This window comes from Rattus norvegicus, chromosome 14 (genome assembly GCF_036323735.1).
Source record: "Rattus norvegicus strain BN/NHsdMcwi chromosome 14, GRCr8, whole genome shotgun sequence".
Classification (NCBI taxonomy): Eukaryota; Metazoa; Chordata; class Mammalia; order Rodentia; family Muridae; genus Rattus; species Rattus norvegicus.
The window spans coordinates 14,947,795-14,960,095 of NC_086032.1; the positions used below are offsets into that span (position 1 = coordinate 14,947,795).

General features: G+C 40.1%; 1 protein-coding gene across 3 annotated transcripts; it reads left to right on the plus strand.

Annotated features, from left to right (window-relative positions):
• Positions 1–8,836: 8,836 nt before the first annotated feature.
• LOC134481897 (PRAME family member 8-like) lies at positions 8,837–11,511 on the plus strand. Of its 3 annotated transcripts, none has more exons than XM_063273879.1 (3): positions 8,837–9,123; positions 9,589–10,173; positions 10,944–11,511. In XM_063273879.1, the coding sequence occupies exons 1-3, from the start codon at positions 8,837–8,839 to the stop codon at positions 11,509–11,511; spliced, it is 1,440 nt and encodes a 479-aa protein (XP_063129949.1). The 3 variants fall into 3 exon arrangements, with proteins under 3 accessions (XP_063129949.1, XP_063129950.1, XP_063129951.1); XM_063273880.1 differs by having other exon boundaries at positions 9,592–10,173; XM_063273881.1 differs by lacking the exon at positions 9,589–10,173.
• The last annotated feature ends 790 nt before the right edge of the window (positions 11,512–12,301 follow it).

Consider the following 12,301-nt stretch of genomic DNA (forward strand, 5'->3'; position numbering starts at 1 on the left):
TATGGAGAAACCAAGATATTCCATGACAAAACCAAATTTACACAATATCTTTCTACAAATCCAGCACTACAAAGGATAATAAACGGTAAAGCCCAAAATAAGGAGGCAAGCTATACCCTAGAAGAAACAAGAAACTAATAGTCTGGGCAAAAAAACAAAGAGAAGAAAAGCACACGAACATAACCTCATATCCAAATATGGATATAACAGGAAGCAATAATCACTATTCCTTAATATCTCTCAACATCAATGGCCTCAACTCCCCAATACAAAGACATAGATTAACAAACTGGATACACAACGAGGACCCTGCATTCTGCTGCCTACAGGAAACATACCTCAGAGACAAAGACAGACACTACCTCAGAGTGAAAGGCTGGAAAACAACTTTCCAAGCAAATGGTCGGAAGAAGCAAGCTGCAGTAGCCATTCTAATATCAAATAAAATCAATTTTCAACTAAAAGTCATCAAAAAAGATAAGGAAGGACACTTCATATTCATCAAAGGAAAAATCCACCAAGATGAACTCTCAATCCTAAATATCTATGCCCCAAATACAAGGGCACCTACATACGTAAAAGAAACCTTACTAAAGCTCAAAACACACATTACACCTCATACAATAATAGTAGGAGATTTCAACACCCCACTCTCATCAATGGACAGATCATGGAAACAGAAATTAAACAGAGACATAGACAGACTAAGAGAAGTCATGACCCAAATGCACTTAACAGATATTTGTACAACATTCTATCCTAAAGCAAAAGGATATACCTTCTTCTCAGCTCCTCATGGTACTTTCTCCAAAATTGACCATATAATTGGTCAAAAAACGGGCCTCAACAGGTACAGAAAGATAGAAATAATCCCATGCCTGCTATCAGACCACTACGGCCTAAAGCTGGTATGCAATAAAAATAAGGGAAGAATGCCCACATATACGTGGAAATTGAACAATGCTCTACTAAATGATAACCTGGTCAAGGAAGAAATAAAGAAAGAAATTAAAGACTTTTTAGAATTTAATGAAAATGAAGGTACAACATATGCAAACTTATGGGACACAATGAAAGCTGTGCTAGGAGGAAAACTCATAGCTCTGAGTGCCTGCAGAAAGAAACAGGAAAGAGCATATGTCAGCAGCTTGACAGCACACCTAAAAGCTCTAGAACAAAAAGAAGCAAATATACCCAGGAGGAGTAGAAGTCAGGAAATAATCAAACTCAGAGCTGAAATCAACCAAGTAGAAACAAAAAGGACCATAGAAAGAACCAACAGAACCAAAAGTTGGTTCTTTGAGAAAATCAACAAGATAGATAAACCCTTAGCCAGACTAACGAGAGGACACAGAGAGTGTGTCCAAATTAAAAAATTAGAAATGAAAAGGGAGACATAACTACAGATTCAGAGGAAATTCAAAAAATCATCAGATCTTACTATAAAAACCTATATTCAACAAAATTTGAAAATCTACAGGAAATGGACAATTTCCTAGACAGATACCAGGTACCGAAGCTAAATCAGGAACAGATAAACCAGGTAAACAACCCCATAACTCCTAAGGAAATAGAAGCAGTCATTAAAGGTCTCCCAATCAAAAAGAGCCCAGGTCCAGACGGGTTTAGTGCAGAATTCTATCAGACCTTCATAGAAGACCTCATACCAATATTATCCAAACTATTCCACAAAATTGAAACAGATGGATCACTACCGAATTCCTTCTATGAAGCCACAATTACTCTTATACCTAAACCACACAAAGACACAACAAAGAAAGATAACTTCAGACCAATTTCCCTTACGAATATCGACACAAAAATACTCAATAAAATTCTGGCAAACCGAATCCAAGAGCACATCAAAACAATCATCCACCATGATCAAGTAGGCTTCATCCCAGGCATGCAGGGATGGTTTAATATACAGAAAACCATCAACGTGACCCATTATATATACAAACTGAAAGAACAAAAGCACATGATCATTTCATTAGATGCTGAGAAAGCATTTGACAAAATTCAACACCCCTTCATGATAAAAGTCCTGGAAAGATCAGGAATTCAAGGCCCATACCTAAACATAGTAAAAGCCATATACAGCAAACCAGTTGCTAACATTAAACTAAATGGAGAGAAACTTGAAGCAATTCCGCTAAAATCAGGGACTAGACAAGGCTGCCCACTCTCTCCCTACTTAGTCAATATAGTTCTTGAAGTTCTAGCCAGAGCAATCAGACAACAAAAGGAGGTCAAGGGGATACAGATCAGAAAAGAAGAAGTCAAAATATCACTATCTGCAGATGATATGATAGTATATTTAAGTGATCCCAAAAGTTCCACCAGAGAACTACTAAAGCTGATAAACAACTTCAGCAAAGTGGCTGGGTATAAAATTAACTCAAATAAATCAGTAGCATTCGTCTACACAAAAGAGAAAGAAGCCGAGAAAGAAATTAGGGAAACGACACCCTTCATAATGGTCCCAAATAATATAAAGTACCTCGGTGTGACTTTAACCAAGCAAGTAAAAGATCTGTACAATAAGAACTTCAAGACACTGAAGAAAGAAATTGAAGACGACCTCAGAAGATGGAAAGATCTCCCATGCTCATGGATTGGCAGGATTAATATAGTAAAAATGACCATTTTACCAAAAGCGATCTACAGATTGAATGCAATCCCCACCAAAATACCAATCCAATTCTTCAAAGAGTTAGACAGAACAATTTGCAAATTCATCTGGAATAACAAAAAACCCAGGATAGCTAAAACTATCCTCAACAATAAAAGGACTTCAGGGGGAATCACTATCCCTGAACTCAAGCAGTATTACAGAGCAATAGTGATAAAAACTGCATGGTATTGGTACAGAGACAGACAGATGGACGAATGGAATAGAATTGAAGACCCAGAAATGAACCCACACACCTATGGTCACTTGATTTTTGAAAAGGAGCCAAAACCATCGAATGGAAAAAAGATAGCATTTTCAGCATATGGTGCTGGTTCAACTGGAGGTCAACATGTAGAAGAATGCAGATCGATCCATGCTTATCACCCTGTACAAAGCTTAAGTCCAAGTGGATCAAGGACCTCCACATCAAACCAGACACACTCAAACTAATAGAAGAAAAACTAGGGAAGCATCTGGAACACATGGGCACTGGAAAAAATTTCCTGAACAAAACACCAATGGCTTATGCTCTAAGATCAAGAATTGACAAATGGGATCTCATAAAACTGCAAAGCTTCTGTAAGGCAAAGGACACTGTGGTTAGGACAAAATGGCAACCAACAGATTGGGAAAAGATCTTTACCAATCCTACAACAAATAGAGGCCTTATATCCAAAATATACAAAGAACTCAAGAAGTTAGACCGCAGGGAGACATATAACCCTATTAAAAATGGGGTTCAGAGCTAAACAAAGAATTCACAGCTGAGGAATAGCGAATGGCTGAGAAACACCTAAAGAAATGTTCAACATCTTTAGTCATAAGGGAAATGCAAATCAAAACAACCCTGAGATTTCACCTCACACCAGTGCGATTGGCTAAGATCAAAATCTCAGGTGACAGCAGATGCTGGCGAGGATGTGGAGAAAGAGGAACACTCCTCCATTGTTGGTGGGATTGCAGACTGGTAAAACCATTCTGGAAATCAGTCTGGAGGTTCCTCAAAAAATTGGACATTGAAATACCTGAGGACCCAGCTATACCTCTCTTGGGCATATACCCAAAAGATGTCCCAACATATAGCAAAGGCACATACTCCACTATGTATGTGTCATACCAGCCTTATTTATAATAGCCAGAAACTGGAAAGGACCCAGATGCCCTTCAACAAAGCAATGGATACAGAAAATGTGGAAAGTCTACACAATGGAATATTATTCAGCTATCAAAAACAATGACTATGAAATTCATAGGCATATGGATGGGACTAGAAAATATCATCCTGAGTGACGTAACCCAATCACAGAAAACCATACATGGTGTGTACTCATTGGTAAGTGGACATTAGCCCAAATGCTCGAATTACCCCAGATGCACGTGTCTTTTTTATATGTTGGGGCATCTTTTGGGTATGTGCCCAAGAGAGGTATAGCTGGATCCTCAGGCAGTTCAATGTCCAATTTTCTGAGGAACCTCCAGACTGATTTCCAGTATGGTTGTACCAGTCTGCAATCACACCAACAATGGAGGAGTGTTCCTCTTTCTCTGCATCCTCGCCAGCATCTGCTGTCACCTGAGTTTTTGATCTTAGCCATTCTCACTGGTGTGAGGTGAAATCTCAGGGTTGTTTTGATTTGCATTTCCCTTATAACTAAAGATGTTGAACATTTCTTTAGGTGCTTCTCAGCCATTTGACATTCCTCAGCTGTGAATTGTTTAGCACTGAATCCCATTTTAATAGGATTACTTGTTTCCCGGCAGTCTACCATTATGAGTTGTTTATATATATTGGATATAAGCCCTCTATCAGTTGTACGGTTGGTAACGATCTTTTCCCAATCTGTTGGTTGCCATTTTGTCCTAACAACAGTGTCCTTTACCTTACAGAAGCTTTGCAGTTTTATGAGATCACACTTATCGATTCTTGATCTTAGAGCATAAGCCATTGGTGTTTTGTTCAGGAAATTTTCTCCAGTGCCCATGTGTTCGAGATTCTTCCCCACTTTTTTTTCCAATTAGTTTGAGTGTGTCTGGTTTGATGTGGAGGTCCTTGATCCACTTGGACTTAAGCTTTGTACAGGGTGATAAACATGGATCAATCTGAATTCTTCTACCTGCTGACCTCCAGTTGAACCAGCACCATTTCCTGAAAATGCTATCTTTTTTCCATTGGATGGTTTTGGCTCCTTTGTCAAAAATCAAGAGACCATAGGTGTGTGGGTTCATTTCTGACTCTTCAGATTCTATTCCACTGGTCTGTCTGTCTGTCTCTGTACCAATACCACACAGTTTTTTTTATCACTATTGCTCTGTAATACTGCTTGAGTTCAGGGATCATGATTCCCCCTTGAACATTACTTTAGGTGCTGTTTGGACAGTCAAATATCCTCAGATGAGAATATTTTGTTTAGCTCTGTACCCCATTTTTAATAGGGTTATTTGGCTCTCTCGAGTCTAACTTCTTATCCTCTATCTCTTTATTTCATCATATTCCACCATGTTTCTTTTTGTTCTATTTTCATATGATCCTTTATTTGTTTGATTTTCATTTCATTGTTTGTTTGATTGTTTGCCTGTTGAGAAATGATTTCTCTATCTACCTCTGGCTGTCCTGGAAATCACTTAGTAGATCAGGCCAGATTAGCTCATAGATATCTATGTACCTGCCTCTTCCTCCAAGTACTAGGATTGAAGGTGTGTTTCACCACACCTGGCTCCATTTTTTTGGGATTCTATAACTGCTTGTTTGTTTTTTAGGAGAGACAGAAAGGGTGTGAATTGAGATAGAAGAGAAGGTGGAGTGGATCCCAGATAGGTTGGGGTGGGAAAGATATAATCAGAACTAATGTTATGAAAATATCTATTTTCAATAAATAAAAGACAGAAAACAGGGGAAGGGGGAGATAACTAACTGCTCAAGAGCACTGACTGCTTTTACAGAGAACCATAGGTCATTTTCACACATTCACAAAGATGCTCCCATCTGTAACACCTTTTAGGATCCTAAGAACTGATGACCATAAGACATACACAGTACTGCATGGTGCAAAGACAAATAGTTTAAATATTATGTAAATCTGCTTTTTAATTTCTATATTATTTATAATCTTTTATTTTATAGGTAGTGGTGTGTTACCTCCATGTATGTTTGTGTGAAGGTGTTAGGTCCCCTGGATCTGCAATCACGGACAGTTTTAAGCCATCACCTGTGTGCTGGGAATGAACGCAAGTCCTCTGGATGCACAGCCAATGCTCATAACTGCTTAATCATCTCTCCAGCCCCTATTATATGAATCTTAGGAAGAAAACCAGAAAGGATCAGCTGAACCAATTGTCTAGAGATGGTGCCACCAAGAATGGAAGGTAGACAGGTTTAAAGCTCATACTATAAAAGGAGTCAGAAACAGGATAATATCTAGTTTGAGTCTACCCTGTGTTATAGGCTTGAAGTATTTTACCTAGCCAGCAATAAATAATATGTATGGGTGTTAAGAAGAAGAGAAAATCTAAACATCTAGACTTGAATGTGAGATACTACAAGTGTACAAACGCTGAGTGTCAGAGCTCTGGCAACACAGATTATGGGAGAGCAAGCAATGTGGAAAGGACACATGGATCATTAAAGTTAACCAGACTATTCTGCCATTCTCCATGGGTCTCAAGCCTAGAATCTACAACCATCTATGCCAAGTTATTTCTCCAAACCGGATTTAGGGTTAGGGGAAATCCTTAAGAATATGTCTTTGTGGGTCTCCATCTGCTCCCAGAGCTGGGGCTATTCCACAGCCTTCAGACACAAAACATGCCTTCAGAGAGCTGGTCTGCCAGGTGTACTCTCCCTCCTAAGCAGAGAGCCCACGTGTGGGACCCCACTTTCTCTCTATTGACTGTACAAGGAGAGACACGCCTGAGCACCCGGGCCTCAGGAGCTGCAAGGCAGTCTGGTACAGGACTCTTCTGGTCTCTATCTGTGCCCAGAGCTGGGACTGTCCCACAGCACTGAGACCCAAAACCTCAAATAGCTGTTCTTCCAGGAGCGCTCTCACTCGGAAGATCACAGGTTCACAGGCCCACAGGAGAGACAAGCTACAGTGAGAAACAGCAAGATTAACTAACGTCAGCAATAACCTGGGACACCCTGTATGCTGGGAACTCTACCAACTTAGCCCACTCCTAGTACCCTAACAAAATAGTAATGGAATCAAGCCATACTCCTGCCTCTACCTTTTGAGGAGATGCTACTGCAGTTTATTGAAAACACGTAAAATTCAGTCCTCGTTCTCCAGAACATACTTCTTAATGTTAAAAGTTGTTTGTCCCAAATCCAATGACAATAATATCTATGAAATATTTTATTTTTATTATCAGCAACAGATTGAACCCTGAATTGACTCAAAATCAGACTGTTTTTGGTCATATGACTAAAATTCACCCAAGTATAGTGATTCACACCAGTAATCCTATCAGGAAGAAGGATGCTGAGTCAGGAGGATTGCTAAAACTTAAATATCTAAAACAACCTTAACTTAAGAGCAAGACCCAGTCTCATCATACAAAACTCTAAACTATGTAATAAGTAAGCAAATCAAAAAAATCCAAATATTAAGTGATGTGTTGTTAATCAACAAGTGAAATGTTTGAGGGGCAGGTTTCTGTCAAGGTATTCTCACACAGAGCTCTGATTCAACCAGTGAAGTGGTTGGGAGTTATGTATAGAAATCAAAGGGTGGAGCTTAACCAACTAATGCAGTTCCAGTTTGGGTTTAGAGGCGTGGCTGCAACAGAGAGAGACAGGCAGAGAGCTATATAAAGGCTCCAGTGGAGCCAGAGAAACTATTCAGAGACCTGGAGCCTGGATAGCTGCCTGGTTTCCCTGGGACTGAGAGACCTCTGTGAAGTACTCAGAACTGGTATGTAATTGGTTTCCCTTGAGTCATGCAGTTTGATGTAGACCTTTAGATGCCAAGATATGATAACACATTTTAATTTCTGTCTCTTTATATGAGCTCATTGAAGACCTTGGATTTAATTCCAAATCAAGGTTTAGCTTCATCTCAAACATCTAGGTTAGCCTATTGATTTCATTATTGTGGTTGATTTTTTAAAAGAAGTTTACCTTATTCAGGCTTTCTTAGAAATGGCCGTGTGTCTCTGGGTAGGCTGGATATCAAAATCCTCCTGACTCAGCAGTCTCCTCAGGGCTAAGAATACTAGCGTGTTCCCTCATATTTTCATTCTCACAAATGCTTGCTGTGTTTGTTTTTGTGAGACCCTGGCTATTACTGGAGACCTGAAGACCATGTGTCTTTGATCCTCTTGAACTCACAATACCTAGAATTATACTTGGGAGTTACTCAAATATCTTACCTTAGCCTTTGCTTTGCATCTTTTTAACATAGCTTTGTTTTTGGATAGGGTCTGCTTTTGGGAACAAGGAAAACCCCTAAATTTTAAGAGCCCACTGCTGTCATTCTTAGTAGAAATTCAATTTTGATCCACAACAGGAGGTTTTTTTGTTTCTTTTATTATTTGTTTGCTTATTTGTTTGTTTCACTATTTCTTTGTTGTTTTGTTGGTTTTTCCTTTTTTGTTTGGTTTGTTTTTTGCATTTTTATTGAAAAATTGTTTATCTACATTAACTTGAGTATTTCTTATTTAAATTTCGATTGTCATTCCTCTTCCCGATTTCCGGGCCAACATCGCCCTAACCTCTCCACCTCCACTTCTATATGGGCTTCCCATCCCCATCCTCCCCCATTACCACCCTCCCCCCAACAATCACATTTACTGGACATTCAGTCTTGGCAGGACCAAGGGCTTCCCCTTCCACTGGTGCTCTTACTAGGCTATTCATTGCTACCTATGAGGTTGGAGCCCAGGGTCAGTCCATTTATAGTCTTTGGGTAGCTGACATTCGCCTATGTATTTGCTCTATTCTGGCTGTGTCTCTTAGGAGAGATCTACATCCGGTTCCTGTCAGCCTGCACTTCTTTGCTTCATGCTTTTTTCATGTTTTTTGGATGATTTTATTGATTTACATTACAGAAGATACCCCACTTCCTGGTTTCCCCTCTACAACTCCCCTCTCATTTTTTTTATCTAAAGTACAGTCTTTTCAGACTCCTTCCCAAGAAGTTTTCTGACTGGAGACCTTAGAAGATGAGTGTTCAGACTCCACCCACACTCCAGAAGCTGGCAAGGCAAGCTCTGGTGAGAAATGAGGCTGTGGCCGTGTCCTGTGTGGGGGAGCTGCCTACTGTGCTCTTCCCAGCACTGTTCAAGGAGGCATTCGAGGGCAGACACATCAACCTCGTGAAGGAAATGGTGGCAGATTGGCCTTTTCCCTCTCTCCCTGTGGGTGCATTGATGAAGACACCTAACCTGGAAACTTTGCAGGCTGTGCTAGATGGAGTAGACATGCGACTGACAAGAAAGTTTCACCCCAGGTAAGGAATAACCTATTACTGTAGAAGAGAGCACATGGACTACACAGTAGAGATCATCAAGGTGGTTGGCTTAGTTATACGTGGATCAGAAGATTCTGATTGCATCATCATGCAGCGATACATGGTTCTTGAAAGCTATTTACTTGTCCTAAGGATAGGTCAATATGGATGATAGTTGAATATGGATTAGCGTAAATGTAGCCTCACAGTAGAATGAGTGTATACCTCATATAACTAGCATTCCCACAACCACTTATAATGTGACTAAGGAAAAATAAGGTTTACCTTATTGAAAGAAAAATACTCAAGTGGACAGAAGTCCGGGAAAGGATCTGGAGCATGCCTGAGTCCTGTTTGGATATCGGGTGCTTAAAAACATTCATCTTAATAGGGGGGAGAACTGAGTTTAGACATATGTAGTAAAAGCTGATACAGAGTCTCATGGCATTCATGTTTCACCAACAGGAGGACAAAACTACAGGTTCTTGATCTGAGAAATGTACACCATTCCTTCTGGAACATATGGACTGGAGAAGAGGACAGCAGCTGTTCAGCAGAGAATTTGGAGGAAAAGCCAGTAGTGAAGGTCTTTCCCAAATATGCACTGAGAGATCAGTGTGTGAAGGTGATAGTTGAATTGTGTATCTGGTCCTGCCTTGATGAAGCACAAGCATACTTCTTGAAGTGGGCCCAGCAGAGAAAGGCCTCCCTACATTTCTGCTGTACAAAGATGAAGATCTGGCGCCTGCCAGTCCATGCTATCAGAGAGATCATGAATGTTTTTGATCCACAACATATCACAGAATTAGAACTGCATGCAGAGCAGACTCTGTTAGACCTGGAAGATTTTGCTGCCTACTTTGGACAGATGAGAAATCTCCGCAAACTCTTCCTGGAAGCCCTGCAAGGGATGATCTCCTCTAATCGAAATGAAACAAGAGACAGAGAAGCCAACTATATGAAGAATTTTATATCTCAATTCTGCAAATTCAATTGTCTCCAGCATCTCTGTGTCCATTTTCTCAGAGATCACATGAATCAAGTCCTAGGGTAAGTAAGAATGAAGAGCTATGTCTGATACCAAAGCAAATCTGTCTCTCTTATCTTAAAGATTAGTGGTTCATGATGCCAGTAGTCATTAGTAACAAATATTCAGAGAGAAATAAGCCTCAGGATTTATGTTGTATTTTCATGTATATTGAATGACATCCAGTAAATTTTACAAGTGAAATCAGTGTCTCAAATGAGCACTCATGAATTAAAGAATTGACTTGGACTTAAGATAGATAATAAGAGTGGGTTGGAATTCTACCAGGTTTCATACCCAGGAGTTGGGGGACTCATTAGCATAGTGAGAACCTGAGCTATATGCTCAAATTTGAGAGAAGAACCTTCTATCATCCCTCAATTCCCTTGGACAAAACATTGAGAGCCTAAGTAGCACTGAGTGCATGGGACAGGGGGTAGAGTTTAGCCTGTAAATGAGAACATGGGTACCTTCAGAAGGAAGGAGAGAATCCAGATTCAGTGAGCGCACAGCAGATATGGAGATGCTGCCAGGATTTTATTGGGATGGAAGTTCCTCTGTGTGCTTTCTGGACTCATGAGCTGAACCGCTTTTCAGTTTGAGAGTGAAGTCAGTCCATGAACTGTGGGGTGGGCATGACTAATCAATTTCCAACAGGAAGCATCATAAATGATGTCCTTGATCATTTAGTCAAACTCACCATGGGGCACCTGGTTCCCTCTACCACTCTGTACATTCCAGCCAAATCTCTACAACACCATTAGCCAGAACTGACCCCCTGTTCTATCCCTAGGTGCCTGATGACGCCTTTGGAGACCCTCTCAGTTACTTGCTACATAATTTCACAGAATGAGTTGAATTCCTTCTCCTGCTGTAAGAGCCTCTTTCAGTTAAAACATCTGGAATTGAGAGGAGTGATCTTACATGATGTGGATATTATGTCTCTGAGAGGTTTCCTAGAGAAAGTGGCAGACACTCTTGAGACTCTGGATTTGCAGTGTTGTAGGATGAAGGACTCTCAGCTTTATGCCCTCCTACCTGCCCTCAGAAATTTCTCTCAGCTCACCACGGTCAAGTTCTACAGCAACAAATTCTCCATGCCCATTCTGAAGGACCTGTTGCAGCACACAGCCAACTGGAGCACGGTGAACGTGGAACAATACCCTGCCCCTCTGGAGTGCTATGATGACTCAGCTCAAGTTTCTGTGGAAAGATTTGCCCAACTTTGTCGTGAGCTCATAGATACACTCAGGGCAATACGGCAGCCCTATAACATCTCCTTTGCTACAGAAATCTGTTATACATGTGGTGAGCGCTGTGTCTATCATAATGGGCCCAGGCTTTGTTGTTGCTGGCAGTAAATTGGGAAATAGAACTTCTGTATTTCAATAAGAACCAGGCTTGGGTTGAATGGGATCACAATGGAAAGACACTTTTATTGCACAAGTGCAGAAAAATTCAGTGTGAAATTGACATGTATATAAAAAAAAAAGGTTTCTTGGCACTTCTTTCCCTTGTCTTTTCCTCAGCTACATTTACAACCCTCTGGTGTCGCTGAGCAGTTAAGTGCACTAAACCTTTAAATTAAAGTAAGCAACATAGACACAACTCCAGTGAAGTAGGATTAAATGGACCACAGAAGATGAAAATACAGCACATTCACACCACAAGGCCCCTTGCACCCCTCAGAGATGCCTAAATGGAAGAAGACAATCCAGGGCAAAGTAAACAGGCTTTCCAGTCTGGCTGTCTACTCTTGATCTTTATGTCATGAGTCCATGAGATTACTAGCAGGATCCTCTATGCCCTTTATACTACAGCCACATGTCTGTAGAGCATTATTCCTACAGACTCCCAAACTCTATGTAGTACACTAAGTGTATGTAAAGGTGTCCAATAATATGCAGGTCCCTCTACTATATAAAGCATTTGCTTTACAAAAGAATTTTATTCTAAACAATTTCTTTGCAAAACTAAGAAAAATTCACCCTCAGACTAGTCATTGTAATTCCTTACTGTTTAGTGAACTATCAATAAAATTATTATACACTGTGTTTATTAAACACATAAGTCATAAGTTCTCTGTTTACATATCATTGTTATTGTCTACATTGAATAATGGATCTAAATTTAAGGACTCAACAAATGCCC